This window comes from Nomascus leucogenys, chromosome 10 (genome assembly GCF_006542625.1).
Source record: "Nomascus leucogenys isolate Asia chromosome 10, Asia_NLE_v1, whole genome shotgun sequence".
Taxonomy (NCBI): Eukaryota; Metazoa; Chordata; class Mammalia; order Primates; family Hylobatidae; genus Nomascus; species Nomascus leucogenys.
The window spans coordinates 2,451,545-2,470,696 of NC_044390.1; the positions used below are offsets into that span (position 1 = coordinate 2,451,545).

General features: G+C 47.1%; 2 protein-coding genes across 3 annotated transcripts; one reads left to right on the forward strand and one right to left on the reverse strand.

Moving 5' to 3' along the window:
* LOC100601688 (putative zinc finger and SCAN domain-containing protein 5C) lies at positions 1-3,304 on the reverse strand. The gene is made up of 4 exons (XM_012500185.2): positions 2,921-3,304; positions 1,941-2,144; positions 1,015-1,165; positions 1-749 (listed from the first exon to the last, which is right to left on the reverse strand). Exons 1-4 carry the CDS (start codon positions 3,302-3,304, stop codon positions 1-3), a joined length of 1,488 nt encoding a protein of 495 aa, XP_012355639.1.
* An 8,396-nt stretch (positions 3,305-11,700) lies between these two features.
* LOC100582668 (zinc finger and SCAN domain-containing protein 5B) lies at positions 11,701-15,064 on the forward strand. Of its 2 annotated transcripts, none has more exons than XM_003277211.2 (4): positions 11,701-12,086; positions 12,707-12,910; positions 13,763-13,913; positions 14,178-15,064. In XM_003277211.2, the coding sequence occupies exons 1-4, from the start codon at positions 11,703-11,705 to the stop codon at positions 14,924-14,926; spliced, it is 1,488 nt and encodes a 495-aa protein (XP_003277259.2). In that variant the 5' UTR covers positions 11,701-11,702; the 3' UTR covers positions 14,927-15,064. The 2 variants fall into 2 exon arrangements, with proteins under 2 accessions (XP_003277259.2, XP_012355638.2); XM_012500184.2 differs by having other exon boundaries at positions 11,703-12,086; positions 14,175-14,926.
* Positions 15,065-19,152: the final 4,088 nt, after the last annotated feature.

Consider the following 19,152-nt stretch of genomic DNA (forward strand, 5'->3'; position numbering starts at 1 on the left):
TCACTGTGAAGTGGCTTCTGGATGTGTTTTCTGGTGGCGTCTTAAGGTCGTCGGCCGACCGAAGGCTCTTGGACACTTGGAACATTTGTAGGGTTTCTCTCCGGAGTGGATGCGCTGGTGGTCCTTCAGATTCGCCTTGTAGGTGAAAACTTTACTGCAGTCTTTACATTTGAAGGGCTTCTCCCCTGTGTGGCTTCTCTTGTGACACTTCAAATAGGACTTCTGGGTGAACTGCTTCTGGCAGACATCACACGTGTAGGGCCTCTCGCCAGTGTGGACTCGCTGGTGATATTGCAGGCCTATGTGCTGCATGAAGCGCTTCCCGCAGAGATTACATTGAAAGAGTCTCTCTCCTGTGTGTGATCTCATGTGGATGGCTAGCTTGCCGCGATACTTAAACCTCTTACTGCACACCTCACATGCAAAGGGCAGCAGTTTAACTTCTCGGCCATCCAGGTGACTGACCGGGCCTGCAGGGCCTGGGGAATAAACTGAATTTATCTCAGCTTGTCCCAGGGAGTCTCTGTTGCCCACAGGTGTGGCTTCTCCTTGAGGCTCTTTTTGGGAAATGGAGGAGGCGTCTGGTTTGCTTCTTTTGAGATCTCTCAGATTCAGAGCGTCTCCTCTGCTCCCGCTGTGAATCGAAGCTTCTCTCTCCACAACGCAGGCAGAAGGTGTGTCAGCATCCACATTTTCCACAGAGGCTATTTTCTGGGGTTCCTTCCCCTCCTTAGCTCCCACCACACCTGCTGGGAGAAGGGATTCCACACACAACAGTTAATAAGGCGCATTTTCAATACACCAAACTCATTGCAACCAAACACTCATGTTGGCTGAGAACTTCCCCTCAAACTCAAGCCTAAGACATTGGACCGTAGGTCTCTGGAGAGTAAGGGATGGAGAGGCTTTGGCAGCGAAGTGCCAGCTCCCCCAGACATGATAATGCTGGGACCCCAGCCCTGCACCCCAGAAGAGAGGGGCTATCTCCACACAGGTCTAGGTCTTCATACTTACTGGGACTGTTTGGAAGCTGAGGCTCTGGGGATGTAAGTCCTGAGTTCTCCTCCCTGTCTTCCTCCAGGTCCTTCTCCAAGGTCGGCTTGGGTCTCAGAGCCTTAGGGTCACCTTTCATGACAATAGTCTCTGGCAGCAGGAAGTCCTCTTCCTGACAATGGAAAACCAAGAGCAATGACTGCTGTGCCTAAACTGGTGGAAGCATGGACATCACTGTCCCTTCCTGACTGGATGCACCAACTCTTCTTATGACACAGGTGTGGTGGTTTTCACTGTTTGGTTCTCTGAGCATATTTCTCCCCGCCTTGCCAACGTCTCCCTGCCCCTGACGCTGGAAGGAGCATGACTCTAGGTGGAGGCCCCTCAGCTGTGGCACCACTGGCATTGGGGCTGCATCACCCTCCTGGAGGGGGGCTCCTGTGCAGAGCAGAGACCCCACCTCCACCCTCTAGATGCTATTAACACCCCATCACTCCCTACAATGACACACAAGAACATCTCCAGACATGGCCATGTGTCTGGAAAGGCAGAATCACCCCAGTTGAGAAACACTCCTCAAATTAAGAAATAGGCAATCTGTAGAAAGTGAATTCCTTGCTGAATTATTACATTAAAGGTCTTTGCGGAAACTGGATGGGGAAGGGACCTTCAGTTCATTCATCTGTGACAACTGCCTCCCTGACTTCACTGAGACCATTTCTTACCCCCCACCCTAAATGCTAAAAGCTCTCATGGTACAGGGAAAACTAGATGAGGCTTCCCTCTCCGTGATGGCTCAGGAATGAATTTTTGGGGATGTATCATGTCTATGGGGAATGGCTCTAATCTTGTCGTGTGCCAAATCTCTCCATCAGTCCAGCGGCCACATGACTTCCTCCTGTTCCTTCTCCCACCTCTGCCCAGACACCAAGGCCTCACACACTCACCTGCCTCCTGGACAGTGCAGGGACCCTGGGCAGGGTCTGCAGCTCTCGGCGGGCCTGGCCTTCCCCCGGACGCATGTGGTTCACAGAGGAGGCCCGCTGGCTGGACACACCTCTCTGATCATCTCTGACACTGGCGGGGGCTTCAGCCATCTCGACATCTGATTCCTGCATAAGATATTCCTTGCCAAGCAAGTTGACTACAGACTGTAGAGAGGAAAAAAACAATCAGACTCACTATGAGAACCTGAAAGTAGCTCTCACATTCCCTGGGTCCTGCCATAATGCTCACAGATTACTGTAATTAATGTTCAAATCTGCCTTCCTGATGCAGAATCAGCTCTGGACACAGCAATCTGTCTGAATATTTTTCTTTTCTAGATAAGTACATAAATATGAGTCCTTTAGATGAAAGGGTCTCTAAACCAAAGAGAAGACAAGGAGAAATATTCTGGGTGAATCCAACTCAATTGGCCGATGGTGGGCTCATGGGCAGACCTGGAGGCAGATCCCTGCATCTCTGATACCAACCACTTTCCCTGCCTCACGTTGGGACTTCTGGGCTCCCCTTCAGTTCACTCTAATGCCTCCTTCCCTGCGTTCCATCAGGCCTAATATTTTACCAATGTCTTTCTTTCATGTTGACCTCACACAGTGTGTGGGTCCCTGTACCCCCTCTGCCTGTCCATCTCCTGCATCAGGAACTTGCCATCTCAGTACAGCTGATATTTGAATCTGGATGATTATTTGTCATGATGGGTTGTCCTGAGCATTGGAGAATGCTTAGCAGCATCTCCTGTCTTCCCCCTCGTGACAATCAAAAACTGTCCCCAGACACTGCCATATGTCCCTGACGGGCAAACTCTCCTCTACTTGGAAGTCCTGACCTAGAGCAGCCCCTCGGGTCCTCTTGAGTCCAGCTGCACGGTACAGCCCCCATCCCAGCTCCCCTTCCCTGCACCAGTCACGAGGGTCCCACTCACCCATTTCTTGTGTCTTCTGTTATTTCGTAGCAGGTCCTCCAGGTCTTTGCAGCTCTGCACACCGTTCATCATGACTAAGACCTGGAGCTCCTGGGGCATGGAGATCATGAACTGCTCCATCACCAGCATGTCCAGGATCTGCTCTTTGGTGTGGAGGTCGGGCCTCACCCACAGATGGCACAGCTCAGTGAGTTTCCTCAGAGCCTGGACGGGGTCCGACTCCTTCGGGCAGCTGAACATCCTGAAGTTCATGTGACAAGTCTCAGGATCACTGTCATGATTTCCAGGTTGAGTTGCTGGGGATGGCATGGACCGTCGTGGCTCTGACCCAGGGCTGTGGCAGGATCCTCCCTGACCCCATGAGGGTGTGCAATTTGCAGCCATATCTACTGGAGAGTATTTCAATCAGTCTGGGAAAGCTCTTCCAGTAGCCGGTGTCTAATTGCGACCTATCTACACAGGCTGCCCCTGGTTTTTCTCAGTAATAGATTCACTGTTCATTCAGAAGTCTGCAGGGAAAAAAAGCATGAGCTCTGTTGGTTTAAGTTTCTACTCTACCCACCCCTCCCTTCCAAATCCCTCATCCCAATCCCGGACCCCACTTCCCCTCTAGCATTGGACTCAGCACCGTGAAAATCAATCCACTCTGTTATTCTTCCAGTGTCTACACCTGACTACATGTTCTGGGGTAAAATCTGAATGCTCCCCTGGATTCTGATCTCTACGGGATCATTGTGCAAAGGCTGAATCGGTTTTCCTGCCCATCGAACAACATTGTTTTTGACTGTAAATCAAATAGGACGGTAATGTGAAGCGCCTAAAATCTGATGTAACAATCATGTCCATTCTTTATGTTTTCTTATCATGATAAGATCCAAGGCAAATCGTTAGTCATAATTATGCGATAAGACAAATAAAAATAGTTACAGCGTAAGATATTGTCCCACAACAAACCTTCTTAACCCCAGAATTATTCGCTCTGGAGAAGAGACAGCACTAAAGAATCCTATGAGGATTAAGCTCCTACACAGATATTTTGTTATTTTGGTAAAATGCACATTCATAAATTTCATCATTTTTACCCTCTTCAAGTGCACAATTTCATGGGACTAAGACATGCACCATGTTGTGCAACCATCACCACTGTCTAGTTTCTAGTTCCAGAATCATCTCATCACCCCAAAAGGAACCCCATCCCCATCAGTAATCACCCCCTGCCCACCCACCCCAGACCCCGGCAATCACTAATCTACCTTCCGTCTCTAAGGGTTTCTCTATTCCTAATCTCCAAAACCCCACAGACATCCCCAGTAGACACTTACCTCCTTCCTGACTTCTGCCTCCAACCTCCTCTCTTCTGAGATGTGCTCTCCAACTGGTCTGGAGCTGAACTGTCTATTTATAGAGAATGCCTGGGACTCCAGGCCTCTCTTCCAGTCCCTGGGCCCCCACATGATTGGTTTAGGGCCATAGAATCCATTGAAGGTGATCGGTGTTGATTACATTTCTCAGTGAAACCCCACCCACAGGAAATTAATGTATTTAACATGACTGCTATGCAAATAACATAGGTTTTCCCGCTCTACTGAATTACATTTCATATTTCTGAAGTATTTGGAGGCTTCAGGGACTATAGATCTGCAAGTTTTAACCACTTTGGGTCCCCTCATGGCACAGACAGTAATATCCTAATGAGTAAAGGACCTGTTAACAGTTGGTTGAATAATATCAAACCAGTGATTTGCTCTAGTTTGAGGAAAGCTTTCACATGAGAATGTCAAGATATTGAAAAAAAGGGACAGTCATTGTTGATACATAATGAACAGTAGTGATCATTTTTCACTCTTCAAAATCTGGGAATTGACATGGGAAAGCTGTGCTTGAACTAGGCGAAGTCACTGCTTTGATATCAGCCAACCTACTCTTAGGGAAAAACAGTGGGAACCAGAGAAAGGCACATGGTCCCCACTCTGCATTCGCTTTAGGATGATGGGAGGTGGTTTATAGACATACTGAGTGCTCCCTAGTTCTCAACCCCCTCAGTTAGGCCTCTCAAGCAAGAAAAGCCTTAATGGTGGTGTGAATTTTACTGTGTGGATCATGGAAACCATGTGGAATGACAATTAAGTGCACTTTATACTGATTCTGGCTTCAATCCTTAGGACATCTTAAGCCACTGAATTCTGGAAACTTCCAACTCCCTGTGACTAGAACCAGGGACTGATGACCTTCCTGACATGTTGTTTTGAAGATGAAATAAGATTATGTTGGCTGGATGCTGTGGCTCACGCCTATAATCCCAGCACTTTGGGAGGCTGAGGCAGGCAGATCACAAGGTCAGGAGTTTGAGACCAGCCTGACCAACATGGAGAAACCCCGTCTCTACTAAAAATATGAAAATTAACTGGGTGTGGTGTTGGGTGCCTGTAATCCCAGTTACTCCGGAGGCTCAGGCAGGAGAACCGCTTGAACCCGGGAGGCGGAGGTTACAGTGAGCTGAGATCATGCCATTGCACTCCAGCCTGGACAACAAGAGCAAAACTCGGTCTCAAAAAACAAACAAACAAACAAAAACCCAGATTATGTCAGTAAAGTGCCCGACACAAGCTCATTTTGCCAAAAAGTTCTGACACTTATTTCCTGATGCATTTTCTTATACTTTTTGATATTTTTCCTTGTTAAGAATTGAGGCGTTGATAGTGAGTCAGAGTTCAGAATGGAGTTATTAAGTGGAATGAACTGGAATCTGCCTAAAACCACCATCTACCTACCCAATTCCCTCCAGTCCTCTCCTCTTGAAACAGGTCATGTTCCCGTGAGGAATGCCCTTGGCATCTTGGTAGGGATTGAGTTGGATCTGTAGATCTCTATTACAGTGTGGTCATTTTCACAATATGAATTCTTCCGACTTATGAACATGGAATATCTTTCCATTTGTGTGCTCTCTTCGTTTCCTCTCATCAGTATTTTATAGTTTTTCTTGTGGAGATCTCCTAGCTGTGTGGATAAATTTGTTTATTGATTTATTTATTTTTAGAGCCAAGGTCTCACTGTGTCACCTTGGCTGGGTGCGATGGAAAACTCATAGCTCACTGCAGCCTCGAACCCCTGGGCTCAAGAGAGCCTCCTGCTCCAGCCTCCTGAGTATCTGGAGTTACAGGCAAGCACCACCACACTTGGCTAATTTTAAAAGATTTTTTTGTAAAGATGGGGGTATTGCTGTGTTGCCCAGGCTGCTCTCCAATTCCTGGCCTCTATCAGTCCTTGGTGACTAAGGTCACCATGCTGGTGTTTGCATATCCCTATTCATGGTGTAATTATCACTACAATCAAGCTAATTAATGTATTCATCAACTCACATAGTAACTATTTTCTTTTCATTATTTATTTATGTCCTTAATTCCTGGGTCAAGCAATTGTCCTGCCAGAGGTTGCGTTGAGCCAAGATCACACCACTGCAACTCCAGCCTGGGTGACAGAATGAGACTACATCTCTAAAAGAAAAGAAAAAAAAAGGATATCGAAAGAAAGCCAGATGTGGCTCGTGCCTGTAGTCTTAGCTACTAGGGAGGCTGAAGCAGGATTGCTTGAGCCCAATAATTGAGAATTAAACAAATAAGAAGAAGGAGAGAACATGCTATCTATGTGAGGTGATGGAGATGTCAACTAGCTTGGTCCTGGTGATTGCATCACAATGTATACCTGTTTCCAAACTTCAGCCTGGTGACCTTCGTTAATAATAATGTGTTGGGAAAGTCTCAGCCAGAGCAAGGAACAAAGGGCATCCAAATTCGGAAGGAGGAAGTCGAATTGTCTCTCTTTGCAAACAACATGATGTCATCTATAAGAACCCCTGAAACCTCCACCAGTAAAACTCTTAGAATTGATAAACCAATTCAGTAAGGTGGCCAGATACTAAGTCGATACGCAAAAATCAGTAGTGTTTTTATACACCAACAACGAACTAGTGGCAAGAAAAAAATCAAGAACGCAATCTCATTTACAAGAGCAAAAGACACCCCAAAAACCTGGAAATAAATTTAACTAAGGAGGTGAAAGATTTCCACAAGGAAAACTATTAAACACTAACGAAAAATATTAAAGCGGACCCCAGAAAATGGGAAGACATGTTCATGGGGGGAAGAATCAACAATGAAAAAGACCATACTATTAATAGACATCTGCAGATTCGATGTGATCCCTACCAAAATACCAACAACATACTTCACAGAAATAGACTGTGGGTTTCCAGAGGGGAGGATTCGGGGGAAGTGGATAGGCCGATGGTGGTTTAGGCAGCTCCCAGTTAATTCCAGTGAATAATTCCTTATTTTTTTTTTTTTTTTTTTTTTGAGACGGAGTCTCACTCTGTAGCCCAGGCTGGAGTGCAGTGGCGCGATCTCGGCTCACTGCAAGCTCCGCCTCCCGGGTTCACGCCATTCTCCTGCCTCAGCCTCCCGAGTAGCTGGGACTACAGGCACCCGCCACCACACCCGGCTAATTTTTTGTATTTTTCGTAGAGACGGGGTTTCACCATGTTAGCCAGGATGGGCTCGATCTCCTGACCTCGTGATCCACCCGCCTCGGCCTCCCAAAGTGCTGGGATTATAGGCTTGAGCCACCGCGCCCGGCCAATAATTCCACTCTTAACTCCAACTCATTGTCAACACCTCAGTGGTTAAGAAGGAAAAATATCACAAAGTATGAGAAAATGCACCAGAAAATAATTGTCAGAAGTGTTTGGCAAAATGACCTTCTATCGAGCACTTTATTGACCCAGTCTTATTGCATCTTCAAAACAACACAACAGGAAGGTTCTATTCCCAAGAAGTTTGAAGTTCTCAGAGTTAAGCAACTTAAGATTTTCCAAGGATTTAAACCAGAACCAGTGTAAAATTAACAACCCTTCAAAAAGGTTAGATGAGGTTTCCTCTGAAATTAAAATGAATGAGTCACTACTTGAATGGATTAGTATCATCCAACTGATGTTGTGAACTTCCCAAATTGTAATCTAATCTTGCCTAGCACTTAATTATCATTCCACATTAACTCCATGATCCACACAGTAAAATTCACACCCACCGTTAAGGCTTTTCATGCTTGAGAGCCCTAACTGAGGGGGGCTGAGAACTAGGGAACCCCGTATAACCCTCAGTGTATCTATAAACCACCCTCCCATCGTCCTGGAGTGAATGCAGAGTGAGTACCATGTGCCTTTCTCTGGTTCCCACTGCTTTTACATAAGCCTGATATCAAATCAGTGATTTAGTTTAGTTTGAACAAAGCTTTCACACGCCAATTCCAAGATTTTGAAAAAAAGAAAAAAGTAAAAAATTATCACAAACGTTCATTACCTATCAACAATGAGTGTCCACTATTTTCAATATCTTGGAATTCGCATGTGAAAGCTTCGTTCAAATGAGATTAAATCACTGGTTTGATATTAATCAACCGACTCTATTTTGTATTTTTCTTTCTTTTTTTCCTTTTTTTTTCATTTTGTTTTAATAAGCGAAGTCAACCAGCTCTTTACACATCCTTTACTTGTTAGGATATTACTGTCTGGCAGGAGGGGACCCAAAGTGGTTAAAATTGCGGATCTATATTTTCTGAGGCCTCCAAATACTTCAGCAATATGACAATCAGTAGAGCGGGAAAACCTATATTATTTGCACAGTAGACATGTTTAATACATTAATTTCCTGTGGGTGGGGTTTCAGTGCGAAATGTAATCAACGCCGATTACGTAAAATAGACTCTATGGCCCTAAACCAATCACGGGGCGGCGCAGGGAACCGGAAACGGGGCCTTCCGCTCCTGAATAAATAGACGCAGTTCAGCTCCAGGCCCGTCGGAGAGCGCATCCCAGACCCAGGAGTTGGAGGCAGAAGCCAGGAAGGAGGTAAGTGTCCAGCGGGGATGTCTGTTTAGGAGTTTAGGAGCTGGCGTGCAGGGGGGTTGGTTTCAGAAAGTTTGGGTTTATTTTCTCATGCACTTATTTGCTGGGAGACTTTGTGAAGGCAGCGGGTCTCCTTTGCACCCCATGATTAACTCTGACTGGCGATGCAATGCTTCTGTAAACTATGAACAATATTAACTTTCTCGGTTGGGCCCGGTGGTGCACGCCTGTAATCCCAGCTACTCCGGAGGCCGAGGTGGGCAGATCACGAGGTCAGGAGTTCAAGACCAGCCTGACCAACGCGGTGAAACCCCGAATCTAACAAAAATACAAAAATTAGCCGGGCGTGGTGGTGGGCGTCTGTAATCCCCGCTATTCAGGAGACTGAGTCAGGAGAATCGTTTGAACCTAGGAGGCAGAGGTTGCAGTGAGCCGAGGTCGCGCCATTGCACTCCAGCCTGGGTAACAAAGCAAAACTCCGTCTCAAAAAAAAAAAAAAAAAAAAAAGAAAAGAAAAGAAAAAGAAAGTAATAATGTTAACTTTCTCATCATGGTGAGGTTTTGTTTTATTTTATTTGTCAGAGACAGGGTCTCGCTCATTTCCCAGGCTGGCCTGGAACTCCAGCTAGCTGGGACTGCAAGAGCACGCCACCACGCCGCCCGAGTGCATTTTTTATTTGCTGTAGAGAAGTGGTCTCATTACTTTGCCCAGGCTGGTCTCGAACTCCTTGGCTTAAGCAATCTGCCTGCCTCAGCCTCGATCTCTGCCTCCTGAGCAGGGGCGCTTAGGGAACCTGGCGGGAAAACCTCTTTAATTCCCAGAATTTCAGACTGCCTTTTCTCTCTCGTATCTGTATGCTTTTTAAAAATGTATCGATTTACTTAGTAAATAAACAAAACAAGACAGCCTCTGGATGTGTCTCCCAGGCTGGAGCACAGGGGCACAATCACGGTTCACTGCAGGGTTCAGGCAATCCTGCCACCTCCGCCTCCCAGAGCGCTGGGGTGACAGGCGTGAGCCACCGCACCAGGCCTAATTTACTTTCAAATTGAGAAATGTAAATATATAATTGTGTATATGTCTGGTGCACAGCATACTGTGTCAAGGTGTGTACGCATTGTGCAAGGGCTAAATCGAGCAAACTGCCATAGGCTCTACCTCACTGTCTTATCATTTTTGGATAACACTTGAAATCGACTCCCTTAGCAATTTCCAAGTATACAGTACATTGCTGTGAACTATAGTCATCATGCTGTGCAGTAGACCTATTTAACGTTATTTTTATTATTTCTCTTATTTTTTAAAAAAATGTTTTAATGGCCGGGTGCGGTGGCTCACAACTGTAATCCCAGCACTTTGGGAGGCCGAGGCATGGGAATCACGTGAGGTCAGGAGTTTGAGACCAGCCTGTTCAACATGGTGAAACCCTGTCTGTACTAAAAATATAAAAATTAGCTGGGCGGGGGCCTGTAATCCCAGCTACTTGGGAGGCTGAAGAAGGAGAGCCATATGAACCTGGGCAGCAGAGATTACAGTGAGCTGAGATTGCACCACTGCATGCCAGCCTGGGCAACAGTGCCAAACTCCACCTCAAAAAACATAAATAAATAAAAGAATAAAAGTTTTTTTTAAATGTAGGCCAGCTGCAACGCAATCACACCTGTAATCCCCGAATTTTGGGAGGCCAAAGCAAGCACATCGCTTGAGCCCAGAGTTTGAGACCAGCCTGGGCAACATGGCAAAACCTCGTCTCTATTACAAAAATAACCTATAAAGATTAGCCGGGCGTGGTGACGCACTTGTAATCCCAGCTACTTGGAAGGCTGAGGTGGGAGAATCACTGGAGCCCAGGATGTTGAGGCCGAGGGAACCATGACTGCGAATTTCCCTCCAGCCCGGATGACAGAGCAAGACCCTGTCTCAAAAAGAAAAAAGAAAAAATCTTTCTATGGTTTGATCCCACTACCTGGAAATTTCATAAGACTTTAATCCATTTTATGGAATGAGATAAGGAAGGGAGAAACTCCGAGAGATAATAAGCAGATTAATGATGGCCAGAGGCTGGGGTGGGTGGGGCAGGAGGTAATTACTGATGGGGACGGCGTTTTCTTTTGGGGTGATACAATAATTCTGGAATTAGAAAGTGGTGATGGTTGCACAACGTAGTGCATGCTCTTCGTAAAAGTGATGAATTTTATAAATGTGTGTTTTACCAAAACAACAACATATCTGTGCAGGAGCTTAATTCTCGTAGGATTTTTTAGTGCCACCTCTTCCCTGCGGCAAAGAAATATCCTGGGGTTAACAAGAAAAATGTGTTGGGGACAATCGTAGGTTGTAACTATTAATATTTTTCTCTAGCTTTTTGCATAATTATGACTAAGGGCTTTGCCTTGGATCTTGTCTTGACGGGAAAACATAAAGAACTGACATTGTTACATCAGATTCTAGGAGGTTCACATACATACCCGATTTAATTTACAGTCAAGAGCAATGTTGTTCCAGTTGAAAGGAAAACCAGTTCCACCTCGGCGCAGTGATCCCCTAGAGATCAGAATCCAGGGGAGCATTCAGATTTTACCCCGGAACATGTAGTCAGGTGTAGACACTGGAAGAACAGAGTGGATTCATTTCCACAGTGCTGAGTCTGATGCCCGTGGACAAGTGGGGTCCGGGATTGGGATGAGGGATTTGGAAGGGAGGGGTGTGTGGAGTAGAAAGTTAAAATAATCGGACTCATGCTTTTTTTCTGCAGACTTCTGAACAAACCGTCAATATATTACTGAGAAAAACCAAGGGCGGCCTGTGTAAATAGGTCTCGATTTGATACCAGCTACTGGAAGAGCTTTCTCAGAGACTGATTAAAAAATTCTTCATTAGATATGGCTGCAAATTGGACACTGTCATGCGGTCAGGGAGGACCCTGCAACCGCCCTGAGTCAGAGCTGCCACGGCCTGTGGCATCCCCAGGAACTCGACTTGGAAATCACGACAGGAACCCTGAGACTTGTCACGTGAACTTCAGGATGTTCAGCTGCCCGGAGGAGTCGGACCCCGTCCAGGCTCTGAGGAAACTCACTGAGCTGTGCCATCTGTGGCTGAGGCCCGACCTCCACACCAAAGAGCAGATCCTGGACATGCTGGTGATGGAGCAGTTCATGATCTCCATGCCCCAGGAGCTCCAGGTCTTCGTCAAGGTGAACGGTGTGCAGAGCTGCAAAGACCTGGAGGACCTGCTACGAAATAACAGAAGACCCAAGAAATGGGTGAGTGGGACCCTCGTGATTGGTGCAGGGAAGAGGAGCTGGGATGGGGGCCAAAGAATTCTCCAGTCTCAAATATCAGCACAGCTAATATTGCAAATACCTGAGCTAGGAGATGGACAGGCAGAGGGGGTACAGGGACCCACACACTGTGTGAGGTCAACATGAAAGAAAGACATTGGTAAAATATTAGGCCTGATGGAACGTAGGGAAGGAGGCATTAGAGTGAACTGAAGGGGGGCCCAGAAGTCCCATCCTGAGGCAGGGAAAGTGGTTGGTATCAGAGATGCAGGGATCTGCCTCCAGGTCCCCAAATGAGCCCCTAAGTTCCAACACAAGGTGAGCCGCCATCGGCCAATTGAGTTGGATTCACCCAGAATATTTCTCCTTGTCTTCTCTTTGGTTTAGAGAACCTTTCATCTAAAGGACTCATATTTATGTACTTATCTAGTGAAGAAAAAAATTCAGACAGATTGCTCTGTCCACAGAGCTGATTCTGCATCAGGAAGGCAGATTTGAACAGTAATTACAGTAAAGTGTGAGCATTATGGCAGGACCAAGGGAATGTGAGAGCTACTTTCAGGTTCTCATAGTGAGTCTGATTGTCTTTTTTCTCTCTACAGTCTGTGGTCAACTTGCTTGGCAAAGAATATCTTATGCTGGACTCAGATGTCGAGATGGCTGAAGCCCCCACCAGTGTCAGAGATGATCAGAGAGGTGTGTCCAGCCAGCGGGTCTCCTCTGTGAACCACATGCGTCTGGAGGAAGGCCAGGCCCGCCGAGAGCTGCAGACCCTACCCAGGGTCCCTGCACTGTCCAGGAGCCAGGTGAGTGTGTGAGGCCCTGGTGTCTGGGCAGAGGTGGGAGAAGGAACAGGAGGAAGTCATGTGGCTGCTGGACTGATAGAGATCTGGCACAGGACAAGATTAGAGCCATTCCCCATGGACATGATGCATCCCCAAAAATTCATTCCTGAGCCATCACAGAGAGGGAAGCCTCATCTACTTTTCCCTCCACCATGAGAGCTTTTAGCATTTAGGGTGGGGGGTAAGAAATGGTCTCAGTGAAATGAGGGAGGCAGTTGGCAGAGATGAATGAACTGAAGGTCCCTTCCCCATCCAGTTTCCGCAAAGACGTTTCATGAAGTCATTCAGCAAGGAACCCACTTTCTCAGACTGTTGATTTCTTAATTAGGGGAGTGTTTCTCAACTGGTGATTTTTGCCTTTCAGGACACATGGCCATGTCTGGAGATATTTTTATGTGTCATTGTAGGGGGTGATGGGGTGTTAATAGCATCTAGAGGGTGGAGGCGGGGTCTCTGCTCTGCACAGGAGCTCCCTCCAGGAGGGTGATGCAGCCCCAATGCCAGTGGTGCCACAGCTGAGGGGCCTCCGCCTAGAGTCATGCTCCTTCCAGCGCCAGGGGCAGGGAGACGTTGGCATGGCAGGGAGAAATATGCTCGGAGAAACAAAGAGTGAAAACCACCAGGCACAAGAGCTGATTTAGAATATGGAGGGTGCAGATTAGGGACAGATGCAGAAATGAGGTGGTGATGTTTACTTGGGGTGATGGGGTGGTCCATGGGAAGTCTGGTATATCCAGTCAGGAGGGGACAGACATGTCCGTGCTTCCACCAGTTTAGACACGGCAGTCATTGCTCTTGGTTTTTCATCTTCAGGGAGAGGACTTTCTGCTACACAAGAGTATTGACACGAAAGGTGACCCAAAGTCTCCGAGACCCAAGCAGACCTTGGAGAAGGATCTGAAGGAAAACAGGGAAGAGAACCCAGGACTGACATCCCCAGCGCCTCAGCTTCCAAACAGTCCCAGTGAGTATGCAGACTTGGATCCACAGGGGTTAGTCCCTCTCTTCTGGGGTGCAGGGCTGGGGGCCCAGCATTATCATCCCCTGGGGCTGGCAATCAGCTGCCAAAGCCTCCCCATCCTCCACTCTCCAGTGACCTACAGTCCAATGTCTTAGGCTTGAGGTTGAGGGGAAGTTCTCAGCCAAGGTCAGTGTTTGGTTGCAATGAGTTTGGTGTATTGAAAATGTGTTTATTAACTGTTGTGTGTGGAATCCCTTCTTCCAGCAGGTGTGGTGGGAGCTAAGGAGGGGAAGGAACCCCAGAAAATAGCCTCTGTGGAAAATGTGGATGCTGACACACCTGCTGCCTGCGTTGTGGAGAGAGAAGCTTCGACTCACAGCGGGAGCAGAGGAGACGCTCTGAATCTGAGAGGTCCCAAAAGAAGCAAACCAGACGCCTCCTCCATTTCCCAAGAAGAGCCTCAAGGAGAAGTCACACCTGTGGGCACCAGTGAATCCCCGGGACAAGCTGAGATCAATCCAGTTCATTCCGCAGGCCCTACGAGCCCAGGCAGTCGCCCCAGTGGCCAAGAAGTCAAGGCCCTGCCGCCCTTTGCATGTGAAGTGTGCAATAAATCATTTAAGTATTTTTCCCAGCTGCGTATCCACAGGAGGTCACACACAGGAGACAGACCCTTTCAGTGTGATCTCTGTCGGAAGCGCTTCTTGCAGCCGTCAGACCTCCGAGTTCACCAGCGAATCCACACTGGCGAGAGGCCCTACACGTGTGACGTCTGCCAAAAGCGGTTCGCCCACGAGTCCACCTTACAGGGACACAAGAGGATCCACACCGGGGAGAGGCCGTTCAAATGTAAATACTGCAGCAAAGTTTTCAGCCACAAGGGGAACCTGAATGTTCACCAGCGCACCCACTCCGGAGAGAAGCCCTACAAATGTCCCATATGTCAAAAGGCCTTCCGTCAGCTGGGGACATTCAAGCGTCACCTGAAAACACACCAGGAAACCACCTCCCAGTGATTCCAGAGTCAGGTCCTCATCCTCCACCCCAAGAGACAGTGAATGATGATTTTTCTCCAATGTTACCAGATGACATATACACATAAAGCACTTGGTAGGAATTGCCCAGATGTTTGAGTAAATATTTATCCTCCCCCATGAGTTTTGTTTTCTGTTTCATTATGTCTGTTGCTTTCTTACAGATTTAGTGATTGTTGCTGTTTCTCTTCCAATGAGCACAAGTCTCATCATTTTCCAATATCTCATAAGAAAAAACTGAGCACAGTAGCACCCAAGTGTAATCTCAGCTACTGGGGAGGCTGAGGCAGGAGGATTGCTTGAGTCCAGGATTTTAAGTCCAGCCTGGGCAACACAGTGAGACTCCACCCCAAAAATAAGTAAAGAAAAATTTTTGTATTTTTAATAGAGATGGGGTTTCACCACGTTGGCCAGGCTGTTCTTGAACTCCTGACCTCAGGTGATCTACCTGCCTCAGCCTCCCAAACTCCTGGGACTACAGGTGTGAGCCACCATGCCTGGCCAACAGTCTTTTTTTAGTATCATTCTCTTCTGTGTGATTCCTTCCTTATCTGAAATGCAGTGATTGGGTATACTGGATTGTTTTCAGTAGACGTTATTTTTTAGAGCATTTTTCACAGCACAATTCAGTGGAAAGTACAGAGTATTCCTGTAGACCCCCTTCCCCCAACACACACAGCTCCTCACTATCAATATCCCCACCAGAGAGGTGCCCTTGTTACAGTGGGGTCATTTCCTGACAACCAGCCAGTCCGCCCATGGGCCTGTCGCACCCCTTCTCTGTGGCAGTGCATTCAGAGGGTCTACTGCCTTCCAGATGGTGTAGCCCACTACACACCCAGGCAGAGCTCCAGGCGGCTGCTGAAGGAGAGACCGCCTCAGGATTCTCTCGGGCAGGGCATCTACAGCCATATACTTACTGTACCTTTTTCCTTTTTTTTTTTCTTTTTGAGATGGAGTTTCACTGTTGTCACCCAGGCTGGAGTGCAGTGGCGCAATCTCGGCTCATTGTGGCAAATGCACCACTCTGGGATGGGGCTGGGGGTGCGGAGCCTGTGGCTATGAGGGGAGGGGGTACGTGGGAAATCTCTACCTTCCTCTCAATTGTGCTGTGAACCTAAACACTTTTCTTGTGTTTTTGAGACGGAGTCTTGCTTGGTCACCCAGGCTGGAGTGCAGTGGTGCAATCTCAGCTCACTGCAAGCTCTGCCTCCCGGGTTCATGCCATTCTCCTGCCTCAGCCTCCCCAGTAGCTGGAACTACAGGCGTGCGCCACCACGCCCGGCTAATTTTTGTGTGTGTGTGTATTTTTAGTAGAGACAGGATTTCACGGTGTTAGCCAGGATGGTCTCAATCTCCCGACCTTCTGATCAGCCCACCTTGGCCTCCCAAAGTGCTGGGATTACAGGTGTGAGCCACCGCACCCAACTGAACCTAAACACTCTTCTTAAAAAATAGACTATTCACTTTGGGAAGCCGAGGAGGGAGGATCGCTTAAGCCCAGGAGTTCAAAACCAACCTGGGCTCAAGTGAGTGAGACCTTGTCTCTATAAAAATAAATAAATAAATAAATAAATAAACTCTCTATAAAAATAAATAAACTTTTAAAAATAACAAATAATAATAATAAGGTTTAACAAATATTCCACAGACATTTATGGAACACTTATCAGCTGATATTCTAGGCACTTGGTATATATCCTCAAACAAAAAGAGATGTATTAAGAATAAAAATTAGAAGTAAGGCCAGGCATAGTGGCTAAAGCTTGTAATTGCAACACATTGGGAGGCTAAGGCAGGAAGATCACTTAAGGCCAGGAGTTGGAGACCAGCCTGGGTAACACAGTGAGACCCCCATCTCTACAAAAATAAAAATAAAAATTAGCCGGGTATGATGGCACACCTGTCATCCAAGCTACTGGGGAGGCTAAAGTGGGAGGATCACTTGAGCCCAGGAGGTTGAGGCTGCAGTGAGCCATGATTGCATCACTGCACTCCAGGCTGGGTGACAGAAAGGCCCTATCCTAAAGCAAAAAATAAAAGCTGACATGACTGCCTAAATATTGTATTAATGGCATAGATGCAACAAAATTTTTAATGCAATCATTGGACTTTGGCTGCTAAAAAAATATTAGAAGGCAATAATTATTTATTTATTTATTTTTGAGGCACAGTCTTGCTTTGTGGCCCAGACCAGAGTGCAGTGTCAGATCTCGGCTCACTGCAACCTCTGCCTCCCGGGTCCAAGCTATTCTCCTGCCTCAGCCTCTCGAGTAGCTGGGATTATAGGCGCCTGCCACCACAGCCAGCTGAATTTTGTATTTTCAGTAGAGACAGGATTTCACCATGTTGGCCAGGCTGGTCTCCAACTCCTGACCTCAGGTGATCCACATGCCTCGGCCTCCCAAAGTGCTGGGATTACAGGTGTGAGCGACCACGCCTGCCAATTTTTGTAGTAGAGATGTAGAAATTTTCTTAGTAGAGACGGGGTTTCACCATGTTGGCCAGGCTGGTCTCGAACTCCCGACCTCAAGTGATCTGCCCACCTTGGCCTCCCAAAGTGCTGGGATTACAAGTGTGAATCACTGTACCTGCCCAATAAATTGTTTGTTGATAAGAAAAAAAATCCCATCGCATAACACTGCTTCAAAACCTCACTGCAAGGCTGGGCGTGGTGGCTCACACCTGTAATCCTGGGACTTTGGGAGGCCCAGGCGGGCGGATCACTTGAGCCCAGGAGTTAGAGACCAGCCTGGGCAACATGGAAAACCCCATCTTTACTAAAAATACAAAAATTAGCTGGGTACGGTGGTGCATGTCTGTAGTCCCAGCTACTCAGGAGGCTCAGGTGGGAGAATCACTTTAGCCCAGGAGGTCAAGGCTGCAGTGAGCCGAGATCTCCCAGCTGCACTCCAGCCCGGGCAACAGAGTGAGACCCTGTCTAAAAAAAAATTTCACTGCAGCCTCTCGTATTAACTTAATCACTTAAAGTGATTGCCTTAAGTGATTGCTTCTCCCCGGGACGGGAGTCTCTAGCAGGGCAAGAACTCATCTGCTTTCTGCCTCCTTGAATCCCTGACATTTGACTCGGTATAATTATTATTTTTATTATTTTTATTTTTTTAAGTCTGAGTCTCGTTCTATCACCTAGGCTGGATGGGGTGCAATGGCACAATCTCAGCTCACTGTAGCCTCTGCCTCCTGGGTTCAAGCAATTTTCACATCTCAAGCCTCCGAGTAGCTGGGATTACAGGCACCTGCCACCACACCCAGCTAATTTTGTATTTTTAGTAGAGATGGGATTTCACCATGTTGGCCAGGCTGGTCTCGAACTCCTGACCTCAAGTGATCCTCCCGCCTCGACCTCCCAAAGTGCTGGGATTACAGGCGTGAGCCACCATGCCATTAATAGTAATTAATTAATATTAATTAATAATAAATATTATAATTAACAATATTAATATTCATTATGTGAAGAAAAACCTCAGGATTCCCCAAACTCCTTATGCAAAAGGAGAGGTCAGCCTGGTGGCTGAGTCAGGCAGCACCCTCTTCCAACTGGACAGCAGTTGCTGGCATTTCGCATCAGCCAGATCCCCATGGGAAGGGAAGAGGCCCTGGGCATCCACCAATGCCCCCGCAAATCATTCATAAAGAAATTCTTTGCTGACTTCCCATAAACAAGAACTCACCCTTTGTAACTTCAGATCTACAATCTAAGTCTAGCTCCTAAAACTCAGGTCTGTTTTATTCCACACAGACAATGTCCATTACTAGCTTATCTTCCGAGGCACGGAAAAAAGATAAGATGAGCTCAGTCATCCCTCCACCTACCCAGAGATGTCTGCGTAATTGATGCTTCCTTTACTCCCTTTACTCCCTTGTTTGCCTTCAAACATGCACCTTATCTTATGTAAAACGTTGCACTTTGGGAGGCCGAGGCGGGCGGATCACTTGAGGTCGGAAGTTCGAGACAAGCCTGGCCAACGTGGTGAAACCCTGCCTCTACTAAAAATACAAAAATTCACTGGGCGTGGTGGCAGGCGCCTGTAATCCCAGCTACTCAGGAGGCTGAGGCAAGAGAATTGCTTGAACCCGGGAGGCGGAAGCTGCAGTGAGCTGAGATTGTACCATTGTACTCCAGCCTAGATGACAGGGTAAGACTCTGTCTCCAAAAAAATAAAAATAAAAACATAGGCCGGGCGCAG

Bases quoted from the DNA above. Each gene is read 5' to 3' on its own strand.
- LOC100582668 (XM_012500184.2), top strand. From the start codon at position 11,703: ATGGCTGCAAATTGGACACTGTCATGCGGTCAGGGAGGACCCTGCAAC. The intron at 12,087-12,706 runs GTGAGTGGGACC...TTCTCTCTACAG, and splicing joins ACAGAAGACCCAAGAAATGG to TCTGTGGTCAACTTGCTTGG. The intron at 13,914-14,174 runs GTGAGTATGCAG...CCCTTCTTCCAG, and splicing joins TCAGCTTCCAAACAGTCCCA to CAGGTGTGGTGGGAGCTAAG.
- LOC100601688 (XM_012500185.2), bottom strand. From the start codon at position 3,304: ATGGCTGCAAATTGCACACCCTCATGGGGTCAGGGAGGATCCTGCCAC. The intron at 1,166-1,940 runs GTGAGTGTGTGA...TTCCATTGTCAG, and splicing joins CTGCACTGTCCAGGAGGCAG to GAAGAGGACTTCCTGCTGCC. The intron at 750-1,014 runs GTAAGTATGAAG...CCCTTCTCCCAG, and splicing joins TCAGCTTCCAAACAGTCCCA to CAGGTGTGGTGGGAGCTAAG.